Source organism: Mycetomoellerius zeteki, unplaced genomic scaffold, assembly GCF_001594055.1.
Source record: "Mycetomoellerius zeteki isolate Tzet28-1 unplaced genomic scaffold, Tzet1.0 scaffold323, whole genome shotgun sequence".
Lineage (NCBI taxonomy): Eukaryota > Metazoa > Arthropoda > Insecta > Hymenoptera > Formicidae > Mycetomoellerius > Mycetomoellerius zeteki.
In genome coordinates this window covers 240343-267446 of record NW_017257309.1, presented here as the reverse complement: position 1 = coordinate 267446, position 27104 = coordinate 240343, and the positions used below count along the sequence as shown (strand labels likewise).

At 35.2% G+C, this 27104-nt stretch overlaps 1 protein-coding gene across 2 annotated transcripts in view; it reads right to left on the bottom strand.

Moving 5' to 3' along the window:
* Positions 1-27104, bottom strand: part of Sol1 — a 256251-nt gene that overhangs the window by 112192 nt on the left and 116955 nt on the right. For both annotated transcript variants that reach the window (XM_018451833.1, XM_018451832.1), the window contains exons 6-8: positions 20142-20201; positions 12009-12220; positions 10659-10733 (exon numbers count right to left, since the gene is read on the bottom strand). In XM_018451833.1, coding sequence (XP_018307335.1) covers positions 10659-10733; positions 12009-12220; positions 20142-20201 — 347 coding nt within the window. The remainder of the gene's footprint in view (positions 1-10658; positions 10734-12008; positions 12221-20141; positions 20202-27104) is intronic.

Sequence of the window (27104 nt, the reverse complement as noted above, 5' to 3'; positions counted from 1 at the left end):
TATCGCAACGTTGTGGGTGCTTGCATCCATGTATCGGTTTCTCCAATCAAAAATGGTACAAAATGAACGTACTCCAAACAAAATGTTAATTGTGCGTTAATTATTGCTAATCGATGTGTAACGCTGTTAACGACATGATAAAGAAACAAATAATTCGTTGTACCAAGAGTCTATCTATATTGCTAAATATTATATGTCCACCTGCAGATTAAACGTAAGTTGCTCTCAGTGCTCTCAGTACTCAACGGATTAAGTCTTCCACTGTCCTCTGTCCAATAAACGACGGAAAACGGTTTACGACTTTACCGTGTTTTGACGTGCACGGCGGAGAAGTACACACGAGCCGAGCAAGCGATATTTGAGAAATAACATCGAGAACGGATTTACGACGTTTTCACGACGTGCAGCACTGCGCAAGCGAAAGACGAGGAACGTAAAGGAGAAGACGGGATAGAAATGAGGGGAAAAGGCTGACGGGAAAAACGGCAAACATATTTTTGAACTTCGACGGAAAACGCTGTTAAACCGATCGACAGAAGTCTCGAGTTCATAGAAAGGACGTAGACGGGCGGAAATAGGAATTAATGAACCTCGGATCGAGGAACGGGATAGCGAGCGAGGATATTACGTGTTGAGGATATGGGCTTGCCAATTACAATCGTATCCGAGCGGCTAGCGCTCCCACGAGGCTTGCAGTCGCTTGCCGACCGTTTCTATCCAACGGCGTCCATACAACGATGCAGCCATTGATGCACACACGATGATTGTGTACATACACGCATATCGTAAATATGTAATATATACATGCATGCGCGCGTGTGTGTGTGTGTGTGTATATATGAATGTAGACATGTATAACTATAGAGCGGCACGTAGTGTGTACAGGCAACTCCATCGTCGTTTCTATTTTCCGTCTGTTACACCGCAACTTCGAGTCAGTCAACCACAAAATGTATCATCCCCTAGTTTGTACTCCCCGGTTAAATTAGATTTTATTGGACTGTTATCCATTCTACGCTCCCAGAAAGTACTTCTGGTCGAAGCAATCACAGCAGACCGCCTCCCCGCATCGCGTATCGGTCCAAAATTCGTCTCCGCTCCGACGGGTCGGGTGCGGTCTGCGTCGAAAAACAAAGCCGGCCTGCCGATAGTTTCCGGTTTCGGTTAATTCTTTTCAGCGCACCGCTATTTTAACGTTTCTTTGTACATATTATTCATAGGTAGAAAAAATTTTTTCTGACACTTTTATTCAGCGTGTCGTAAAAGGTTAAGCGGATGATTGTACGAAGAACTGCTCTCTCGAAGCGCAGCTTATTTCGAACGTAAATCCTACGCTTAAAAAAATATAGATATCGGAAGCGAAACGCTCGTTGTAATGTAGGAATACTTTAAGCGTTTCGCACAGTATCCAGATTTAAAAGCTCTCATATTGAGTACCTTCGTTTAGCTGTTGTAGTTTTTCGCTCGGCTAGAAAGATAAAACTGACGAGGTAAAACGGACGCACGTGAAACAGCTTATTCGTGCCGCTAAGTTTCCTCGATACCCGCGCGACGTAGACAAACTGTCACAACTTCCTCGAAATTGTCGAGGCTGAACACCCTATCATCCCTCAAACTTCCGTTTTCGAAGTCGTGTTGTGCACGTGAGCGTTTCCGCTTACCTTCCGTTGCTCTAGTTGACTTTAAGGGATAATACACATTATACATTGATCGATAACATTTAGTCATTATTTTTACAAACAATAATTTGCATAATTATTCTTCAAATCAGATCGTGCAAAATCAAGAATTTGCGTCAAGAATACGATTTACGATCGAAATGTATTGTACATCAATATTTTAATTTAGAATATAGAATATATAAAATGTAGGGAGAATAAATGCAAATAAATTATTAAAAATTTCTCAATAATAAATTTCTATAAAGATATTTTAGTTCTCTAGAAAATGTTAATCCTCACAATTACTGGAAAACTGTGAATGTTTATTATTGATGCATGTATTTGTATCTAATAAAAGTGCGCGGGGATCGTGTCTGTTTGCGTAACATTGTTTGCCATCCTCGCTAAACTTCGCAATATCCGGTTTTTACAAACTTTTATAATGGCGGGGATACACTTTTATTCCTCTTCCTCTTAACTTAAAATAGTGATCATAAAATCACGACAAAACTCTACGTTTGAGAACACAATTGAAAGACCAAATGGTTGAAAGAAAATGTCACGATGTATAAGACATCCCGAAACTATGGCCAATCTCCTTTCGTCTATAAAAATTCTTTGACCAGTATTAAATTGATCTTTCTCTAAGGAAAATTTAAAGGCTTTTTAATACTTAAAAAATATTTATTAAAATTTACGACCGGTAAAAATATAATTTTGTTTCAAAAAGTTATTTTTTGTTTTGATATAATGAAATAAATGTTTTTGAATAAAAACAAAATATGTCATTAAAAGATAAAATATTTTTTTCACTTTTTAAAAGTGATAAATTAACAGAGACGTATTTATTAATAAAAAAATATTTATATACCAATATAACAATAAATGAAACACTACGATTTTGTACATTGTGAAATTAATTAAATTCGATATCGTAATTGTAATCTTTGAAAAAAATATACATATCAATTTTAATTTGAATGTTTTTTTTTTAATGAAACTTATTATGAGAGCTTCATCATAAATGTAATAATATTGTTTAAAAAAAAAGTATATTTTTTATATAACGAGTTTCTTTATTATTAGGTACGTATAATTACTTTCACACATTTTCCATTCATGAATAACCACAGTAACAGTAGTAAGGTAATAATGCACATGCATTATTTATATGTGAATCACTTTTGTTATACATCACTATAAAGATTGCTAAATCGGTATACTGTTAAACTCTTTGGCAAATAACAACCGCGATAAAAGGAATGTTTCTTGATTATCGAACGTTCGCTGTGCTTTAATGTCGCAATATAGTTTCTTATACCGAAAAACTATTGGAACGACGACTTCGTGGTAAAAGAAACTACCAAACACGTTTTGCGCTGCATCTTCTCGTGAAGTCGCTCTTCCTCCTTACCCCCTCGCGTCGAAGCTGCTACGAGTGCAACTAATGATAATTGTTACGACCGTCGTGGCGGTGGCTTTTATTTTGCGGGACCGTTCCCGTGGTAACGCTGCAAAAACGCGAACGTTAGCGTCGAGCCTTAGCGCAAACTTTGGGCAGACGAAGATTACGCGGCAATAACTCGCGGATACAAGCGCTCGTAATAAATGTATTCGTTCGCAGAAAAAGCTGCCGGTAAAATCCGCGGGCTTCCGGAGAGCTTCTTACTACCCTTACTTCCTCTCCGGAGAGCCTTTACTTCGTCTTCTTTCCAACTCTTTCTTCCCGCTCGTCTCCGCCGGTTACCCGCGAGAGAGTCTGATTTTTTCATGATCGAGAAATCGTGTAGCGCGGGCGTAAATATTTTATCGCGCGTCAGACGGAGGGATGGAGGTAGTTCCTTCGAATTAGAAATTTTTCGGAAGCTGAAAATATATCTACTTGAATTTGAGAAAGCGTGGTGTGCGTCACAGCCAAACCTAATATTATGTCCGTTATAGAATAGAAGAAACTTCACACCGCATCCTGAATTTAATGCTTAGATGAAGTAACCACAAAGTTGCTATAGAGTAGTGGGTGCAACCAAGTGGACGGCTGCACGCTTTATCAGTGCTTGAAGACACACAACCGACACTTCTTCCCGTCGTTTCCCCGCAGATTAGAAAGTTCAGAACAAGATTAACACTGATATAGCGTGCGCGTACTATTAAAAATTATTAACTAAATTTGCTGCGGACTGTGAAGCCAATATTGTCTTTATTACTTTGGAAAGTTCCGCCCTAAAGCTCAGATTTTATGATTCCATTAATCCGTCTGTTCTTTTTTTATTGGTTAGCGGCATTTATTAATAGAAATATTAAATGTAAAGAAATCAATGAAACACGTTCTAAACACGTTTATTTGAATACCAATTAAAATGGCCAAATTGTATCTAGATCATGAAATCAATATTTCTACCGGTACGTGATTCCAATTTTCGTAATATCTGTTTTTTTTTTTAGCAAACATTTGCGCAAATTCTATCTCTCGCGAATGGAGAAAATATTTATTTACTGTTTAACGTGCCGGTTCCATAGAGAATTCTTTAAATCCTCGGCGCAAACGCAAGAGAATCTTTTTCAAAGGTTGGAACAGTTGAAAAATTAATACGGTTTCCTTTGATTGTCCGCTGGTTTCGTAGCCACTCCACATGCGAGAATATGTCGCGTATCTACTGCCAACATATATCGGATGAACTACGGTAGTATGAAATAATCATTTTGATGGTAATATTTAAAATGGTTAAGTCTCGAGTGAGGCATTAGTCGGAATAATCCATGATCACGATTTCTCGAGGTGTGTCTCTACATTTCTAAATTTGTTTACGGGACGATCTTTCCAACAATTTTCTCCTACAACGATCAAGTGTCTTTGAATCCCTTTTTCAAATCAATTGTGTAATAGTGTTCTAACATATTTTATTAATCATGTTGCGATAATTGATAAAGAAATAATAATCATCTCAAATAATTTTGAGAGTCGCTCGTCTAGTTTAAGTGGGTCAAATATATGAATTTAACGTTTATTGTACGCATAAATAAGTTTTCATCTTGTGTAAAAACTTACTTGTCATTAGCAACTATACAACTATACTGAAAAAAATATGATCGATGTGGTGAGTGTTGAATAGCCACTACGCTTACGCGACCAATTCCAGACTGGCAAATCGGAAAACTCGTTTGTCTTTATCAACAGCAAATGGCGTACAGTTCTGCTCAGTAAACTTCTCTCATAGCAATTTAATCCACAGTTCATTAAACATATAAATGTGGCGTAAATGACTTTATCAGTGCAATTTTACGTGAGTTGTATTAATAGGCATCTTAATCATTGACTATATCTATCCCTCTATCTTTCATCCGCAAAAAGTCGAAGAAAAAAATTAAAAAGACATGCGCTATTGATGCTCGAAAAGCTAGATGCGCTTACGGCTGTTAATTCAATCGTCAAGGCGCGCGAACAACGTGATAAAACGATTGAGAAAGTCTCGTATCCGCAGGAACTGGTTGAATACGAATTTTACGATACGGTAGGGTAAGTACTGTTACGCTTCATCGATCGAGACCGATCTCCGGGCCAATATCTCATCCTCGCTTGCGGTCTATTAGATTTCTACGGCTTCCGAGGGGTCACCGTCGTCTCTCCCCATCGTCTCTCTTCCTCTTTTCTTCATGGAGAAAAGGGCTAACGTAAATCGTGACTCTTTCAACGTCAATCCCTGAAAAGCGCGCGAGATGGATCTTATACATTTCCGACAGTCCGGGACTTACCTCGGAACGTTCGATTTCGATATCCCGACCGCACACCCGGAGAAATCGATAGCCGGTCGCCGAATCGACGGCAAGAGATCCACTGCTTGCAGTCACGACGATTTATTGGCATCCCGTATGATTCGTGCAGCGAGGCGCGCGGGCATTTCCAGCTACATGTTAATGCCGCCGTCGCATAATGTTTATGAATAGCTTTTGCGGCGTGCCTTCTACATAGCCACGCGTGAATCGAAGCAATTATTCATATAGAAACGAAAAGGAAACATAAACAAACTAATTTGGGCATTGATGCGATAAATGCAACATGCGTTTTAATTAATTATTGAGAATATCACGGTATATCGAAAAATAATAATCGCTAAATAATTTACTGATTTATAAATGTCCCTTGCGATCAAATTAGTGTCTCCTCCAAATCCTATTTTCGTAGTTTACACATAAACGTCGTAGTAATTCTTACAATAATGGCGAGTGAGACATTTGAAGAAACTTTTCCAAACGTAGGGGGAGATAAAAGGTAAAATGGTCCACCGTAAATTTCGGCGATCGCGTACGCAGTGTCCGCTGAACAAGTGTCGATAATAGGATCCTACAAGTCTTTTTTTTTACCGCGGCCGGTTTAGTACCCACTTATCACGCGAGGTCGTTTCATTTCGAGTGGCTCATTCATCCGATACATAGACATAGGTGGGCGCGCTTTTTGGCCGATGTTATTAGAGATCTTATAATCAAAGTTTGACGAATGTGGACTAAAAATGGCGGATAGAGAGAGATAACAGATATTGCTTTCTCGTATGAACGCATTCGCAAAAAGTGTTAGGATACGTGACAACAATACCTGAAGAAACCAATCAAGTTGATCAATTGACCGAATTGTGTAATTGTAATTTATTAATTTTCTCTTTGTCCGAGATTTCGGAACGATCTATAACTTCTTTGACACAGGTTTTACTCATCTGTTTGTAGCTATCTATCTCTTTCTATTCTTCGCACTCGTTTTCCGACAATATATGAAGCTCCGAAGAATACCGAGTGGACCAAGGTAAAGAACTAATCAGAAGTTGTGCCCGCTTTCACCAAACTCTAGGATTTCTAGATGTTATTATTATAATCAAACCTCATTGTATTGGATGTCGTCGGTAATGATGAGATAATACGTATTATTGTGTCTTTACATTTCTCTTTCTTTCTTTTTTTTCTATCTCATCACTGGTGATGTATATAATAGTCTCTCTTCCATTACCACACGTTTGCGGTAATGGCTTAACGTGCTCACGTAGAACAACGAATTTCCCCGTGATTAAGTTACATTTATGACAATTCTAAATGAAACCATTGAATAATCGATTATATCCAAAATCATATTTCAGCTGATGAATTCCCAATAAATTATGACACACAATTGTCCAAATTTTCCGTAGAAAAATACTAAAGAATATTTGCATCACAAAATCTTTGTACTACACTGAAAAAAAAGATTTTAACACAACCAAAAATTGGCTGCTGCAACCAATTAAAAATGCTATGCCATATTTTACCATCTAATTTGCTGCAGCAGCCAATCTTTTTTTCAGTGTACGCTTTTTCCTATTGTACTTTACTATAAGACAACCGTTGACGATCACAAAGCGATTCAATGTACCTGGAATGTATCTCACAGTCATAGCTATGGAATTTGTGAATATAGGTTTTATAATTTTTTTATTCTTTTATAATTACGTTATATGTCGTCATATTTTATTGTTATTAGAATGATTAGTTAAGTCCGTTTGAATTTTATTGTTTTAACATTGAAAATGACCCGATTGGAATCGAAACATATATGCTAATAAACTGTTTACTTTTTAATAACATAGCATCAAGACCTTGCTTGATTCATAGCCCTATCTTCTATTATTGTAATTTTATAAAGAATATTTTTCTCTTACAGTGTGTACAACGCAACGTTCATACATATTTGCGGCCACTTGTTCAATAAATTAGCGTATGACAAACAATAACTACGATTGGAGCGTGCGACATTAATGTGTCATTCATTATGTAGGAAATTTACCGTTATGCATACACCTGTATACTTGATCAGCACGTTAGTAGAACATTTTTAACTAGATGCGTGTGCAATGTGCTAGACGAGCGTACATATTCATAACTGATGAATAACGTGAATATTCAAGAATATAAAATTGGAATGCTTGCGCTCCACTTACGGCCATGTAAATTTGTCATTCCGTTCATAAATTATGAACTATAACGACACATCAATCGTAGAGTTTGCAATATTGCTGTGGTACATTATCGCAATTACGAAATAGTTACATGTCATGCATCATCAAACTCATTGACAGCCGTTAATTTATGATTCTTTAAATTTATCTGACAAACGCGGTATCAATATCAATCAAATTGACAAAGTCATTGCATATAAATGTGATACGAATTTAAAAGATTTAATTTTAAAAGATCTCCAACAATCATACTACAACACGTTACGACGTTACTGTTTAGATAACATTCATCATCTTCACGGAAAAGAAGAATCTTTTTATTCTAGCCCTTGACAGAAGAAACGATATTTCATCGGCAATTAAATCGCTTTAATAGTAGTAAAGGAAATTTGTTATCGCAACTGGGTACGTCGTAGGAAGTTTGCGACACTTACATCTTAAGTGTAAAGCGTGCGCACTGCAGAAAGTTATTATTAGTTTCACAGGAAAGCGTACTTTCCGGCTTGGAGACGAGCGTAAAATACCGGGAAACAACGTTACGTCGTTTGCAAAGTTAGCATCGTGCGAGCATAGCACATACATAGCACTTCCCCGAACGGAGTGAGAAAATTGTAGAATTTCGATCCATCATTCGTACGTTCCCGTTTCGTTTCTCTCTCGCATTCTCGACTCAGCTCTCGGCCGTACGGTTTCTCGCCGGATGACGAAGGTCTGGCATAGCCATCAGAATTTACCGTCTCGCGGCCGACATTATCCGCGACGAAATACGTCATTTTTCGGAAAGCTAACGCGTATATACGTTTAGCAGAACATTACCCTCGTTGACGCGCGCACGCGCGCGAGTTTGTCCACAAACGTTATTTATTGCTTATTCGCTTCACTTCGCGTACGATAAACAGCACGGTACGAGAGAGCTGTAAAGTGATGCACACACGTTATTGCGTCCAACGTATATCAGTATGCAGTTTGTTCTTTTTCACACAATTGTAAGTGTGAAAAAATTAGAAGACTTGACCATCCGTTTCCGATAGAACAACTTCCTTTGTCTATTTATCGGCGCACTTAATTTCTGCAGTAATTACCTTATCGACGTCCGTTTCGCTCCCGTTCGATTAAAAAAAGGAAAACGAGGAAAAAGGCGAGAATACGCAGAAGTTAGCCCTTAGTACGTTTTCACGGTGCGAATCGACGATATTTTCACGTAACCAACCAATTACGTAAATGAAGCCCACTCTTACTACGACGACATTGCTCATTTCTCACTTTACGTAATTACAGTTAGTGCACAAACGTGCCGATCGAAATTTACCGATATCTCTTTCAAAACATTTCAATCTTCCTCTTCTGACCATTAATTCATCCCTTGACGATCTCAATACTGAAGTGCTTCAGAGAAACTCCTTGTTAGGTATTACTCGGATATATCTTATATAATATTATAAAAGATGTAATGTTAATTTAGCAATCAATTTTTTTCAACGATAACGCAACAAATATATTAACAAACTACTTTACATGTATAACACTTGGCGAATACAAACAGACAAATATATTGGACATAGATTTTACGATGGTTATTTTAAAGTAATCCCCTAAACATTATGTAGCGGAGAGTCGAAAGACAAGATAGGATCGGCCTTCATAACTTCGGTGTCTCACAGGTTGGCTCCCATTCGAGCCTCAAGTACCCTTATGACTTCGTTGTGTTGGTAAAGGTTCTCATTGTCACGCATTCCTACGTATGCCGCAGCTGTTGTTGTTCACCCGTATTAAGAGATAGATTTACATGAGTAAACATGTTAAGGTCTTGAGTCCCACGTACAAATTGAAATTAGAATCAAGTCTGGGAGTATCTGAATAATCTGAATGCATTAAATGTTAAAGGACCATATAAGCATACTAGTATATATACGTATCAAAAGCGATTCCAATACAAAGTTTTAATTTTTATAAAAATTATAACTTAGAAAAAAAGAGAGAGACTTGATTATTGAATTTAATTACAAAATATTATATATAAAGACTTCTAACGTATCTTTTAGTTATTATACATTATTACATAAATTGGCTGCTGCAGCCAATTAAAAATGCTATGCCATATTTTATCATCTAATTTGCTGCAACAAACAATCTTTTTTTTTCAGTGTATAAAATTATATAATAAAAATATGAATTAGGGAATCACACGATGTTATTAAATTGCTGCATATGTCATCAAAAGATTGGATAAGTTGTAAATTCAAAGTTACACGAAAAAATGAGCGGAAATCACATCTCATCAACGGAAGCTGTTTGTCAACTGAATGTATGGTGATATTTAGGACATTAGATAAGCACCTCATTTTCATGAAGAAGCCATAAAATTCAGAGTCCGTTGAGCTTTCGCCATCATCCTAACATACGGGTGATGATTCTACAAGCGCAAGTACTCGCAAAGTTTATACGCCGCTACGTTACGAAGAAGTTATGTGTCGAGGACTCTGGGGAAAATCATATTTCTACACGTATTCGCCGACATTTATGTTGAAGACATCAAAATAATCCTTTTAAACAACGACAGGAACCGTATACCCTCGAGGCTGATGTTACCCTTATTCTTTCAGACTTCATAAAAGTATGTTACGTCTAAAGTAAAATTTTATTTTACATCGAGGTATCCTGTTTCCTAGACTGTGCGTCACGTTTCCCAGATTACATTTCACTCGTTCGAAAAGTCGTGGATGCAATAATTGTTCTATTTTTTTTTTTTTTTTACGAAACTAACAGATCTAATAAATTTATCATAATATAGTACAAGCTGTATTACTTATCGGTGCAGACATCCTTGCATTTTTTTCACTTTTAACCGAGATAATGTTTGTCATCTTTAAGATAAAATCTCGATTTTTTGTGGTACTTCAGCTCATACAAATTTATTCCGCAAAATTTATCTTTTGCGGAGAGAGTGCCATGGGACATGGCGAGGCAATTATTGATTAAGAAAGGTGATAAATCGCGTGCACAGCATGCAATGTATACTTACTAGTAGCGCTGACAGCTGGTCCGATGACTGAGTACTTGGGGTTCCCCGTAACGGCTCCTGGGACCTTGTCCGGCTCTGAAACACATTATTGTAATTATCTCCAGAATATACAGTGCCGTTAATTACAACAGGGAGTCGCGTATGCAATGGACCGCAGCCAATCTACCTAGTACAAAGGATCTATCCGTATGATTCATCGTCTTGTAAATACATTAGATTGTATTCTTGTTGAGAATGAGAACAGTAGCGCTTAACTCTTAGATTTTGTCAAAATATTGATCGAACGTCGGTATTAATGTTAAATTTGCTAAATGCTCATTGATATAATGAGCAAAGGTATTATTAACAATAATGCGTTGTAAAAATATAATATAATATTGTTGAAACTCAGTTATCATATGAAAATTAGTATTATATATTTATTTATCATTTTATACATATTGGATATCTATTAACGGCAATGTCGAAAAATATAATAATAACAATAGGTAAGATCAAAAAAGTTCAGATATGTCTGAAAAATTTGGATGGTTTGACCAATTACCAAGTAAGCAAAGAAGATTCCACATTTCCAGAGTAATATAAGCTTTCTCTCTAGATGTTACAGTTTGTTGGAAAGCTGCACGATCTTCCTTGCCGACCGTGAAAAGCTTCAGCGTTACCAGAAAGCTTCGCAAAAGCTCTGTTTCATGGCGCTTTCATACATGCTTTAACATAGCGACGCATTATGTTGAGCTTTTGAACTTCAAACTACAATACCGACCGACAATACTTTATCATATATGTATACTTTGATAATTTAACATTATCAACTAAATTTTTAATAATATATAACTTCTTTTTGACTGTAATTATTTTTTCAATCAAAATTTATTTATGTCTATCAAGAATGTAAGAGTATGCTTTAATGAAGGTACAAGTTATATGAAAATCTTTGTCTTTATGAAACAAGAATTTTCGTAATAATACGATATTGAATAATCAGAAGAAATTTATAAAAAGAAGAAAGATTCGATTATTGCGAATTTTTTAATTTTCATAGGAACGATAAATTGCTGTCTCATGTCAGTGAAAAAGATAAATAAACTCAATTCAAACACATATAGCAAAATCTAAAAGATATTTCTACAATTATTTCCCAGAATGCGATATAAGGCAATGGATAATTTAATGGCTCGTCCCATGACTTTAGGGACTCACCTGAGTGGAAACTTTATCAATGGCGGTCTTACACATCGTAGGAGATGAGACGGTACCGAAGAAAGAGGAGTATGACCGTAGCGGGATCGAAGGATGGTCAGAAGGGTGGATTTTCGTGATGTCGACAAGCAATCGTCGTTCGTTACTGACCAGGATGCAGCGCATCGTCCAATGGCTGGAATTGGAACATCGCCTTGAAACCCTGGCCCGGCCATTCAGAATTAGCTACGAACTCAACATAGAGACCTGGTCCTGTGCTGAGTACCTCCACTTCCGTTCCCTGGTTGCAGAGCACGGCTATTGTAGGCGCCCCTGAATCCGTTCCGTCGTGCACCTTGATTAAATCCGCTCTATTCAGACAACTGTAACAGGACAAGCACATCGCTTTTCGTTAGAAGCAACTTATCGATACATTACCTTTAAATTAATCCGCTCTAAAAAATTAATTGATACTAATACTGTTAAAAAGTATAGAAATAAAGAAATCTATTGATAAAATCCATGTTAGCATAATTTTGCTATTTTAATGTTGTCCCCTAAATCAAAGTTGTCAAAGCGTCTTACTTTATAGAAATTTACCTCCATAAAAATGTAAATTGCGAAATGGGATGCGCAAATAAAGAGAGAGTCCTTGAGATTCTCGGCAACGAAGGTATGTTAAGTCCGCTTTGAGTTCTGCGGCTCCTCTAGATAGCACGCACTAGAGGGAACGGGATCGAAAGGGAAGACAAAAGAGATGAGAGGTAGAACGAAGCGAGACAGTTCAATGGGGGTTGAAGGTGAAACTGTAAAGAGTGTACAGTGACAAAGGATGGCATCGTCGACAAGACGAGCTGTGGGCGCCAAGCCAAGGAGAGAGTCTCGACGATCGACGATTCGTTCCATACGTGTACGCGAACTACTCAACTCGATCGAACCGAAGAGGAGTATTACATCTTCGATGCCTTCAGCCTTAGGATTCGTGCACTACATCGACGGGATCGCTGATTCGATCGATTTAAAGGCTTGATCGATGACGGCAGACGGGATAACCTTATTACTTGCACGGGTTAAGCAATTACGTTGACAGAGAAAGATTATCGTTGGAAGAACCAGAGATTAAAGAGCCACCCCTGTCCCGCCTGTTCGTTCCGCTTCCTTACCTCTGAACCTACACGTGCGATTTTTGACCTCACTTACACGTGCACGATAACGTCGTTCTTTACTGATGTAGTGCAGTAAGATATCGTGTATCTATGGCGAATCTCAACAGAAACATAAAATTATTTTCAATTTCAATCGCCAACTTTGGATGAGCATTATAATGAATAGACGCAAATCTCAAATCTGTTTAAAACAATCAAATTGAAAAGTTTAACTATGAAGTTAGTGGTGCGTGAGTGAGCTCAATGCGAAGGCAAGCAAATCCGTCTATCAAAGTTAATCTAGCGTAGCATCGCGCGCCCGGAGTGTGTACACGGAATTCTTCAAGTGCCCAACAAGATTTACTTCGGGCTATCACCGACTCCATTTTGCTCTCGTCGATTTTATTCGTATTCCGTTTACTATGTCTCAGTGGCTATTCCATGAATATCGTTAAAGTAGCGTTTACCTTTGGAAACTTGAATTCAAGCGTGAAAGCACGTTGAAGTATCGAATGACGGTACAAAGAACCGCTCTACATCTTCCTTTCCTTTTTATTAAACTTTTCACAAGTTAACGTATATAGTAAAGGATTATTCATTACTTATATCCATAGAAAGGGATTATTGATACTGTCGATATTATATCGATAGTTCCCTCAGCTATAACTTTATATGAGCGAGTGACGTATATGCGTGTTATAAGCGTGCACTCGGATAGAGTAGTAGAAGTGTATCGAGTGCTGGATGGAGGAGTCTCTCGGTATCCATCAGCACCATTCACGATAATATCCGAGTGCATCTGACGGAGCGGCTTAACGTTGATATATGGAGGCATTTCTCAGCTTTTACCCGAGCTCTTACAGATTTTTACCACCAGTCTTGGAGAAAGTGCCATCGGCCACGATATAAATTAACGCAATCGATCGTAGATTTGTAGACCGTATTTCGCGTATCGCCTTTTAATTCAACAGATCTTTCTTTTTTTCGCGCTATGTTTAATCGAGAATACTGCAATATTCAAGTTAACATATTTATCAATTTCCTTTCCTAAATCAACACTTTTTTAATGGTAAAAAGCACGATTCAACTGATCATTTTGCAAATATAAAATAAAATTTCTTTTTTTAATTATTATCACGTTATTGATTTCATTTAGGTACTAAAAAATAATTAGCGTTGTGTAAAATTTTTATAATCGAAGATTAAACGAAAATTCCGTTACAATCATATGATGTTTCATGAAAGTGTAAATAATAAATAATTATATGAGAGTCGATGTTATTTGGTCAGATTCAGATATTCTCTTCTGATTTCACGTTACATTGAAAGCATTCATCCGCTGTAACCACTTCGTCAGCGTAGAGTTAATATTGGATCTATTTATCTCGTTATACAAATACTGTTGGATTCATTGGCATTCATATGAATATATCCAATTAATTTTTATATTACATTAAAGAATAGCAGATGTTATTGTACAAATATTATTAGACAGTATATTGTATTATAAGTATATTCTTAATATAAATACGTTTTTATTACAGATATATAAAATTGGATGCGTAAATTATTGCAAAGTTATCCCAATATTTTCAGAAATAAATTATACCGCGCTACGCGTAAATTAATTATTTAAAAATTGCAAATTCTGTCATAAAAATAAGTTTTTGCCGCATTGGCGGCAAATTGCTCGTGAATCACTATGTTACTGGACCTCGATAGAACGTGCGAAACAGAATATAGAGTGAAGTTTAAATGAGATTTGTGTGATGCCAGTTTCAGGCTCACAAAATAAAACTATCGCTAAATAAAGTACAAAGCTTAAAAATTTAGGCAGTAATATGCGTCTGAAAAAATATACATAATTCTTTCAAATATTTAAATAACTTTTAATATTAATTTCTTTGCTTATCGTATATACAGCGTGAATATAACATCTAGTGAATATAATTCAATTATAATATTTATATATAGCATATAAAAAAATAAAATTATTTTAAACATTTCGCATAAACATGAAAGCTAGTTATTTTCAAGTTGATATTTTCTTTCTATTTTCTACTTTGTTGCTTTTATACTGAGATTTATGTAATAGTATAATGCGATTTGAAAATTGCTTATTATTCATATCTCGTTGCACTCGCTGTGTAAATTATATTTGCTTTCGTATTATTTGAGCGCCAACCTTATTGTATAAAATTTTCTCAATTTTCTCAAATTTCATCACCGCGTCACATTTTTTATATTCATGAGATATATCTAGTATTTTAAAATTATTTTTCAAAATTGTATTTAAATTAAATTTTCTTCTATAAGTTATTTTAAAATGATCGTTTAATCCTGCTAAAAAGTTATTGTTTCATAACAAAATCAAGTAAAAATTTCTAGATCTTTGACAGTATTTATTTCAGTATTTTTTTGCACAGTTTTCAATCGCAAACTCATCGATTCTGATTTCCGAGTTCAAAGTTAAAAGGTCACTAACGGAATGAAATTAAGGGAGCTCAATACCGAATTAGGACAGAGTTCGAGGATTTATCAAGGATTAACTCCTGCACGCTGCAACTGCAAGTCCCTAGGCACCTCTCGTTTCTCCAAGTCGACCTCCCAATCACCATTCTCAGCTCTAAGTCTTCGCGCAGAGAGGAACTTTATGTGGGTTAAGTAGAATCGTGGTCCACGCCGTATTCAAAGGATTTAGAGGTCAGGTGTAACTGGCACACACTACAGGATTTAAAAAGAGAATTTCCGTAAAAATATGCTATCGCTGTCAAGTCGAGATCGTATTGCGGCGAAGTTAATTACAACGAGCGGTGAAATTCGTGCGTTAAATTCGTATAGTTGGATTTAAATCTTTAACAAAGACCGATAGAAGCGTAGTTCGATAGAATATGTCGTAAATATCTTGATAATAACTCTTGATAATAACTCTTGTAGGTTGAATATAAAGTTTATCATATAAACAGAGAAAGGCATTGTTTGAAATAAATACATTTAAAATAAAAGTACACAATGTAAAATGCCTATTTTGTATTTTGTATTTAAAATACATTTTTTTAGAAACTATTTTACATTTCCATTTAAATGGTTTTTACTACTTATTTTCTATTTAAAATACACACATTTATAGGTTGGCAATAGTTCTAGCAGACTAGCGTGATTAACGTCGCACGCGATGTGCGATATATATATATATATATATATAACCAACAAGTATACTGCTTTTTTAAACAATCTATGCGCTCATTGGTGGATATCTCCCATCGTGCGGTAACTGTTAGGGTCATAAGAATGAGCCCATGTCTGAATTAATATCATGGTTGCGTTATTAATATCATGCGTTGATTGATGTCAGCTTTATACTTCTTTTAGAGACACTATAATCAGTAATTATAAGATCTTATAAAAGGAAAATGACTGATTTCGTCTTCGAAAAATTTGTTCTTTAAGGCATCACGTTTAACTGCTAGATAATCTTTTTTTGTAAAAGTTTATATTATATAAAAATTTATAGAAAGTAAAAAATATTAAGAATAAGAAGTAATAATTTAAATATGAAATAAACATTCAAAAATAAATAATATAAAAATATTTAAAATATTTAAAAAATAATTTTATTTTAAAACTATATTTTTTTATTTTAAAAGACTATTTTAAAAAAATGCTCATTTTCTATTTCAAATGGATACCTAAAAAGCCTTTTGTATTTTATATATTTTCAAATGGAAAAATTACAACTATTTTGCATAAAAATATGAAAAACGCGAGAGAGAGAGAGAGAGAGAGATTTTGAAATGTAGCTCAGGAAAAATATATAAGACTTGCTCGAAAAAATGTTCTAATCTTCAGTGCGTGCATATGAAGTCCAAGTTTGTCATATTCTCAATGGTACTAACAGGGGAACAGACAGGCGGATCTATGGCAGCTAGCTTGAAAGGGTTGGTAGTCAAGCTCGCAGTATTACTGCCTGGCAGATTTATGTCAGTAATATCTGAAGCATTAGCAGTTTGACATATTGGCGATCGTAAAATTTGGAGTCGCGCGCAGGAAGAGGCTATCTCTCATTCATAGACTGATAATACATCAGATCCCTTCGGGTCGGCGAGCGCGAATATGTATCTGGTCTCCCGCTGATTTGCATGCCGTAAGTACACGGAACATCAGCCTCGCATACCTTAAGTACTCAGGAACAGTACCGATCGTGGAAGACCAACTCGCGAACGTTCTTCATATAACATAACGAGATATATCTGACCACGATTATTCTCGGCACGCGCATGAAACGCTCATAAAACGTAGGAAGTTCAATACGTACAGCACTGTTCAAATTACAGCAAACTCGTCCGTCGATCGATCGTTCACTCGCTCGTATTCATTGGTCAACGCGAAAAACATGACTACCCAAACAAGCTCTTCACTGAATATTACCATTTCATTGAAATTTTAAATTAATCTAGATATCTGTTTAAATATATGGTTCCTTTTTATTCACACATGTGATATTTTTTTGGTATACTTTTAATACACGGAAACAATAAATTTTTAATCAATAATATAAGAGAAAAGACTTATGTATGAAAAAATTAATTAATACAAGCTCGTTTAAATAATAATATTGAAAATGATTTATATTTAAAAAGAAGATTTTTTATGTTTTGAAATTTATTTCAAATGTTGCAAATTTTATATTTTCAACTTGTGAAATCGATGTTCATGGTATTACATGATAATTACACGTAAGTTAGTTCTTATCAATGGCTTTAATCGTTCTGATCGTTGCCTACCTTGCTTTAAACATATGAGTGATACTATTCATGTTCTACAATCCTACTTCAAAGAGTATAAGCACAGAAAATTGGAAAGAGACAAAGAAAAAAAGAAGAGGAGTATCCTAAAGAATAAGAAAAAACATCAAAAGACACGAATCTTTGAAACTATTACAGAGCTTTTCGCGTGTCGTCTCTCGGCAGTGGCGACATCGCTTACGACGCCCACAGTCGTTACTGCACCTCGGCAAACATTCAAACGAGTCCGTTTGATTAGTTTAATGGTTCGTTTGGCTTTACTCTTCCCTAAGTGTCGACTCTCTATCTCGCACTATCTCAAGCCAAATGTTTTACCTAGCTGGCCGAGCCAATCGACGTCAATTATCTATTCGTGTCGTCATCCAGTCGATAACATCCCTAGATAGCGCAGAGTAACTTTTACGATTGCTGTGAGTGCAGAGACATTTTAACGGAATTAAATCAGGACAATTTGAAGGATTTGATTTTCCGTAAGTTGCAGATATCCGTAGAGAGAACAATAGATCAGATAACGCTCACATATTCGTTGGTTTATTATAAATGTCAATTACGGAATTAGATTTAAAGGTGGTAAATATATCAAGAGAGAATAGACGACTTTATCGTTCGCGTAAATCTTTCTCTCCATTGCGTGCTTAATCCATCTGCTAGCTATTACTGGCGTACCGACTGACGTACACTGTTCGAGCTGTATCAAATACACGAGGCTGTATCGGGAAAGAAAGTTTTAAATAGAAAAGTTTCATGCTCTCGTAATTCTGATATTCGTTACTGCGTCTCGTTAACTCTTAAACGTTAATAAGTAACAGGTCGTAATTCACAATTAGCGTAACGGAGATTCGCTTGGACGAATCTTTAAAATTTATCACATATTCCAGAAAACAATACATACAAAAGTTCCATGGTCCGTAATAAGAAAAGTACCTTGTACTTAAGTCTTAAGTTGTTAAGAATGACACAATGGCGACATGCAGATTCTCTTACTAGTATAGATAATTAATAGAAAGACATTTGCTTCACAATACTTCCAGTTTCAATCTTAATAGACTCTAATAAATACTTCTTATGTTAAAATTTAAGGAAACTCTGTTTTGTAAATTTTAATTTTAAATAAAAAATTGATCATATTCGTCTCGCTTCTGACAAAATTAATATTAATTTATAATTTAGTAATAAAATAATTAATTTTAAATAAACTATATCCGCAATATTTTGTCATAATGAGATATTTTGAGTTTTGTTCAATATTAAGGAAATAAAATCGCAATTAACGCTCGTAAAACCAATGGAATTTGTTGCCAAAGCTATAAAAATGTGTTCGTCTTCAGCAGTAACGATTGAATACTCTCGTAATTTCAACTTGAGCCATTTTTTTCTTAAACTACGCGAACGGATGTAGCGCCTTTGGCGATCGTGTACGTGTGTACACATATAAGTGTGCACGACGCGTCTTAAAGTTTTTAACAGCCCCGCGGCTTTCATTACGTGTCTCGTTCGAGCTGTAGAGTTATTGATCCTAAAAGTGCAATGGAAATTAAGAGGGACTTTGAAACTGCTGAAATATCCTAAATACGTGTAAAAAGCATGACAAAATGCTCGATATTCTTTCAAAAATCTAACGTAACGTAACATCATTAAAATTAATATAAAATAGACAAAAACTCAATTAAAAGCAAATTCTTGAAACATGCTTTAATCCGTGAAATAAAAACCAATATGTACGAAGTGTCCAAACCAATGTCCAAACTATACTTATCACATGAATGGAAAGCTCCACTATTCAGACATGTCTCCACGTCCGCGTACTCTATTATGTCCACCCGGACATCTCTCTTGCGATTTCGGTTACACGCTGTTTTCAACACGCCGCAACAATTTTAAAGTTTTAAATCGACAGGTCGCGCCATCCTACCAGCCGACGGGGCTTAATGGCGCATCTTTTACATAAACGAGGCAGCCTGGTCATACTTGGTGAATTCACGACTTTGATCCCTCCCGCTAAATCTCCTCAGCTTTTTCTCTTTCACAACTTGCGGAACTCAATTTCTATCCAGGATATGCGAAGAACGTACGGCAAACTTTTTCCCACGGATGCACCGAACGTTGCTCCTGCAAATCTATCAACTTCGGGATACGCCGGAAGGAAAAATTTGTAAACCATTTATGACGGGAAGAAATTTTAAAACGGCTTGGAAAATGCCTCAAACAGTTAATACAATCTCTAATTTATTGCTTCTCAATTTATTTGTACAATAATTTTTCATTATTGTTTGTCATTACTTCTCATTTGATACAATAACGCGTATTTCAGATTTTTCAAATTAGAAAATAAAAAATAACGATATAATACTCACCTCAGATCTCCTTTCTGCAGAGAAATCTCTTCAAAGACTAAACGGATTCTCTCCTTCAGCCTGAAATACGATTAACTAAGTTACTCTGCGTGCGTTTTCCTAGATAGACACATTATAACGCCACTTGCTACTGTATAAAGGCCATTGTAAACGCTACATAACTCGCAATATTAAAGCTTGCATTTTTATGAATACGGAAATATTATTATATGCATTTTTCGTCCGAGCGGTACTGCACGGACGGTACACGCGCGCGGTTTATCTTGTTCCCCGCGGTACTAATGAAACAAGATGGGCGAGAGCTGTAATTAATTTCATTATAAGCGCACCTAGCGCATGAATTTGTTAAAACGACGTCGACGCCGGCGACGAAAACGGCGTCAGCAGCGGCTGTGAACAATGTGACGGGAATCTTTTTATACAAAAAGATTAATAACTAAATGTCAAAAAGTATCTTTATATCTAAAAACACTATAAAAAAATTTATATCGTTGAAAAGCAAAGCCAAAATATCTTCTTTTCATTATTTTTTTCTTTCTCAATAATGATCATTAGAGGATTGATTTATAACGATGTCGACGTGACAAAGGCCGTCGAGCCATCGAGAACACTGTAGTATGTTAATATAGACCGAGTGTCACGAATGTCTAACGGATAGACTGCATGCGTGTATACCTGTACATGTATACGTATCCGGTGGCTTTATAGCGGTCGGCATAGCGGCCGGCGCGACGTTGCGTTGACATAACTGTTAGACATATAGGGCTGCACACGCTACTTTGATACAATTACTGTAATTAAGCAGCAACCCACAATACTACGGAAATCATATCTGCGCATACTGGCCCAGCGCCGCGATTAAATTCATCACGATTGAACGACGTTCTGATTCGACTCCGTTAACTATTTCCTTTGATCGTTGTACATATATCAGACATCCACGGAAGTCAATGAACCGTGTAACAATACGTAACGTGAACTATGACGTTTATACAATAGAAACGCAGAACTAGAAATTCTATAAATAAAAGATAAATAAGTAAACTTATAATATTATATACAGAATATACTCTCTGAAACAAATTAAGAGAGAAAATACTTTTTTACGCGTATCCTGTTAAATTAATATTACCGCTTGTTATCGTTTTGTCGGTTAACATTAGGTTGCGTGGATTATACTTTCATACGCAAATCGCGGAGAAGTCTAGTCTCATTGTCAGTGTTGTTTCGTGAGAATAGCATCCTGCGAGGAATCATGCCAAGAACTTGCTGATTTTTCCCCCGCTAGTTGGTCGCGAGTAATTTTTATACCGCTGCACTACGAAACGGCTTGCGACAGAACGGACGTAAACTTTTGGCTGCTACGTAACAAGGAACCAAGATGAGGAACGACGAAAGTTGAGATGGGTAGAAAGCCAGAAAATTTTCGATGATGGGAGAAATGCGGTAATATCAAAATTCAACATGACCCAATAATCCAAAACCATAGCGAGTTTCACAATTAATGATTTACGCGAAATTACTTTAATAATTGGCCACTGTGACACACTTTTTAGCGTAACATATTTATGGACAGAAATCATTAAACAATCGTGCGATCCAGTTAATGTTGATCATTTAGAATGATTGTGTTTTCTCTTGATATTCTTCTCGATCGCGTTTCGTATTCCAAGGAGCACGCCCCTTCCGATTCGAATCTCGTCGCGCAAATAATAACAAGACGAGTGCGTGCGATAGACTGTTACGATACGTTCGGGCCATGGCTGCGTCGATGTAAACAATGAGCAGGTATGGCGTGCCGTGCTGCCGTTATCACCACCAAGTTCAACGGGTACACGAACGAATTATTCCATGTGTGTGTGTGTTTTTGACTTTTTGAATAAACGATCTTTCGCATAACATGCGGTTTGCTTTTAAAATGTGTCAACATGTTATAGTTAGCCCTTAATACACACCTTTGAGTCATTCGTGTCCTGCGCATTTCTTTTCTTTGAAATACTAAGAACAATACTAAGAGCTGGTTAAATACTGGTCTCTTTTCTATTCGTAAAAAAAGTTTGACATCTAGAAAAAAAGTTTTGCGCATTGCCGGCCTCAATTCATATGTATCCTTTAACTAAAATAACTCTGAAGTTCATCTCTGGGTGGCAAATAATCAAGGTTGGGAAGTAACTAGTTACTTGTAACTATTGTAAGTTACAGTTACTTTTTTTCAGTAACTTAACTTAATCCCTTTTTTCCATCTATGACTGTAACTTAACTTAATAATTTCTTCTAATAACTAGTAACTAATTTAACAGTTACTTTTACAGTTACTTTACATTTTAAATTTATTTTTCAATTTAACGTGATTGATTAAAATCTGAATACTGATTAAGCTACGGTCCATTTGATGCTACAAATGCTTCGAAGCATTTGTAGCGCTAAGGGTGCGTTCCACTTAAATCCGCAACGCTTGCGTGTATTATTTTATTGTTTAATATCTGTAACAAGGATAAAATGATATGAGCGTTGTAGACGTAACTGGAACACATCCTGTGTTTTGGAATGCAGCCCAGAGAGAGTATTTTATTATTTCGTTCGTTATTTGAATTATCTCGCGTATATTCCCGCGAAATTAAAGGAATTTTTAAATAAAATTGTATTGTAAACGTAAATTATTTTTTTCTTTGATAGCCCTAATAACTTTTCAATTATTTTTCTGTTATCATGACAGAACAATATGAGTGACATCGATATCATTAGGGCTATCAAAGAAAAAAATAACTTACGTTTATAATACAATTTTATTTAAAAATTCCTTTAATTTCGCGGGAATATACGCGAGATAGTTACTTTTTTAGTAACTGTAATTGTAACGAGTTAATTTTTAGTCTCGATAACTTGGAACTGTATAACTAGTTATTTTTGAAAGAAAAAACTGTAATTGTAACTAATTATTTTTACAAAGTACCTTTTCCAATCCTGCAAATGACCCATCGCGTGTACTGAATGTACATTTTTTGTAACTAAAAAAATTTTTATTTTTTTCTTTATTTTCAATTAATTCTCATTCATATTGCGGGAATATTTCGCAAATTATTAAAAAAAGAATTTAATCCTAGCCCTTAATAAACATATTGGTTTTTGACACCCTTGTATTAAATGTCTGTAATATTATATATTATGTTATCTAATGTTATAAAAATCTTTTCCTAATAAATTATAAGTTTTTTTAATACAATAGCAATAATAAGATGCTTAAAATGTAAATACAATATATCTTCAATTTATAGCCATTGCATATCAAAAACACATTTTCAAGTTATATTAAATAACTAAATTTTTTGGACAGTCGATACTTGAACTATTTTTTTTCTTTTGTAATTTGAAATGTTAACTTTAAGATATTGAAACATATTTTTCTTTTAAATATTTTTGTTTCAGTTTTACATTTTTGTATGAAAAAGTGTATTTTTCTCATTTTGTTAACTATATTTAGTTATGACAATTTATATACAACTTGTTATAAATATACAATTTTATAAATACTTTCTAAAGATGACAAAATTTACGTAAAAATTGCTTAATAATTTTTATTTGAAAAAGTGATGAAAATTAATCCAGTACAAGAAAGACTCATCGTGTGTAGTAAACCAAAAATTAAGGTGTGTACTGAGGATTAATTTAATTCTTTTCTGCAGAATAATTAGAACAATCATATTAAAAATCACATTATAATCTAATTTAAAAAAATATGTAGGTATATATACAACGTGTATTTATTTAATTTTTAGTTCACTCGTTTAACAATACCTAATTATATCTTAATACTTTTATGTATAGAATAATGAGATGAATCAATTAATGTAAAAAAACTTACCTTTTTAACTATACCAACGCATTTGAAAAGCGAAACTTTTCAGTTTAAAGCGTATTATACGAGAGATTATTTATTCAAAATAAAAAGCTAAAGACAGTAATTCGTTCGTATTTGAATTGAATTTGGTGATAACGTATACGGCAGCCGCGACGCGACATTTACCGTTCATTGTTTACATCGGCGCGGCCTTTAGAACGTACCGTAACTGCCTATATATTGTACACACGCATTCGTCTTGTTATCATTCGCGCGAGATTCGAATCGGAAGGAGCGTGCTGTGTGTGTCGTAGCATTATTTTCTTACGAGACGTGGTCGAGAAAAGTATCAAGGGAAACGCAATCATTCTAAGATTCTAAATGATTAACATTAGCCGGATTGCACGATTATTTAATGTAATTTCCGTCCATAAATATGTCACGCGATAAAAAGCGATACAGTAGTCTGTGGCCAATCATTAATCAATCATTTGCTCTTTCTCACGATAAAGTGGCAAGTGGACTACACTGTGTCGCCTCTTAGGTTGTTCGAAAACTACTTGAATGTCCTAATGCGTCATTCTATCTTTAAAACAAGGATAAAATAATACTCGGGCACTCGGGTAAAATCTCTAAACGCGCGCAGTCTAATTACTGTGCGTAAGGTAAATGTCTCAGTAGCCGGACGTTTAAGCGTCAGGTTCTCATAAATAATACAATTTATAATATCAAAAAGGTTTTTAATATAAATATTTGTATTCATTAAAAACTCAAGACTCCCTTAAGCAAGGAAAAATTATTTGAATCCACTTATAATAATTATTAATTAAAATATTTAAATAAATATTAGAATGCGTCAATGTTATACCAGTGGTCGGACAAGCCAGTCGGACATTGAGATATAATTGTCCCAGTGTCCGACCACAATTAGAAAATTAATATGCTGACGGAAAATAATATAAATATATATTTAATGACAAAAGACAACTCTAATTCAAATTGATCTTTAAGGTAAAAAAAGCATTTGAGATTAATATTAATATAAATAAATAAAGTTTTGTGTAACCGGACATAGGTACTGTCTCAGTGACTGGACATGTACTTATGTCCGGATATAATCTATGGCCATTTACATAACACTATTTATTTAAGTTAATATTAGTCTCAAATACACGCTTTTTAAAACGTAATATTATAATTTAATTGTAATCTTTATGCAATTAAATTATAATACTGTAATAAAAAAAGCATTTGAGATTAATAATAATAAATTTGGTGTAAGTGTCCGAACATAGGTACATGGGACGTTTACCTTAATCCGTAGCTATATTCAGTAAACAGACCTCACTGTCGACGATTCGCAAGCGCATTGAGATTCATTCGAGGTCCCAAAGCTATTAATTCTTACCAAAGCAGTTATTTCGCACGATATTACTTGTCTGAGAGCGAAACAGTAGGAGATGGCAATTGATGACAATTTTCATATCACATTTGAGATTTTTGTGTCGATTTAAATAAATTACTTTGCGCGATATAAATAGGATTGTTATCGGATTTGAATAATACGCGAACCGATAAATGGAACAATTTGAAAATAACAAGAAAGCACGGCAACTGATAATGATAATGTAGTTTACGATTTATTTGAGATTTGTGTGTTCTAAATACGAGTCTAAATACGAGTCTAAATACGTGCGATGCCGAATTTTGATCGTATACTCTCGAACGGACTTAACCAACGTGGCGCTGCGTCACACGTTCTGAATGTGCGTGAAGTTAGCAATGTTCGGAGTGAAGTTGCCGTGAGACGCTATTTTCACTATTCGTCAGCCATTATTGGAACGTTACGTGATGCAAAAAATGTCGTGTCCGAATCAAGCAGCGTCGTGACTGTCGTGAGTAGAGTCGCGATCAATAAATTGGTCGTGGTTGACCTCGCATTTCAATTTTGTCAACCGTGCAACGTAAGTTTCGTTACATCAGGGTTTCGTTAAAGCTTACTACCGCTAGTCCTCGAAATGTCGCAACGCGTCGATGTGTCGTGTTGCTCGATAAATACAGCGAAGCGAATCGCAGCGAATCGTTCTATCGTTTCTTCGTTTTTTTCCTTTTCCCTCGTTCACTTCCGTCGCGATCTGATCAATACGACATGTGTCATTAATATCGGGAGTGCCGTACCAAGTAATCGCGATCGTCTTATTCTGATAATTAGCGTAAGTGTTAATTATTGAGTTTCCGCGAGTGTGGGAATCTGAGAGGAGGAAGAGACCTGGGAGAGGCCTCGGGGGATAGTAGAGCAACCATGAGGTGAATGTTTCACTAATTAATGTGGATGTGTGTATGTGTACTATCAGAAAAAGAATCCTTAATTTTTGTTTAATTTCCGATCACTCGTTGAGATGATTTATGTAAAAATAAAAAATTTTCGAATTCTTTTCCGGACTATATAAACGCGCAATTAAACTACTGTAGTAAACTCTCGAATTAAATTGACAAATAATTTTAATAATTTTGATGCTCAATCAGGCATCATATTATAAAGATATTAATATGCTGAAAAACCGTAATTAAATTTCACGAAATTATCACGAAAAATATTACCTCATATTTGAAAAACTGAACTTAATTTCTTCTCTGAAATTATATGTATAACTATATATATAATTATTTTATGAAATGTTGCCTTGAAATGCAAATAAAAAATTCAATTCGTATAATAATTATTTTTCAGATATACATAGTTATTAGCGCAAGTGTTAATTACCCAGTTTTCGCGAGTATGTGGTTTCGAGGAAATCTGAGAGGAGGAAGAGGCCTGGGGAGGTATCGGGCAACGGCAAAGCCACCAAGTGAGATAAGTATCTCACTCTTATACGTTATTTGTGTATATTACTTGTAGAGAAAAAAATTCTTAATTCACGTGTAATTTTTAATTACCTACTGGGATAATTTATATTAAAAATAAAAAAATTTCGCTTTTAAAATTTTTTAATTTACTTAAAAAAATGAATGTGAATTTTTTTTAGAGAAGTTATATAATTATTTCATGAAACGGTTGCTTCAAAGCCAAATGAACTTTTTAGATATTAATTATTTTGAACGCAAATGTAATTTGAATTTTATAT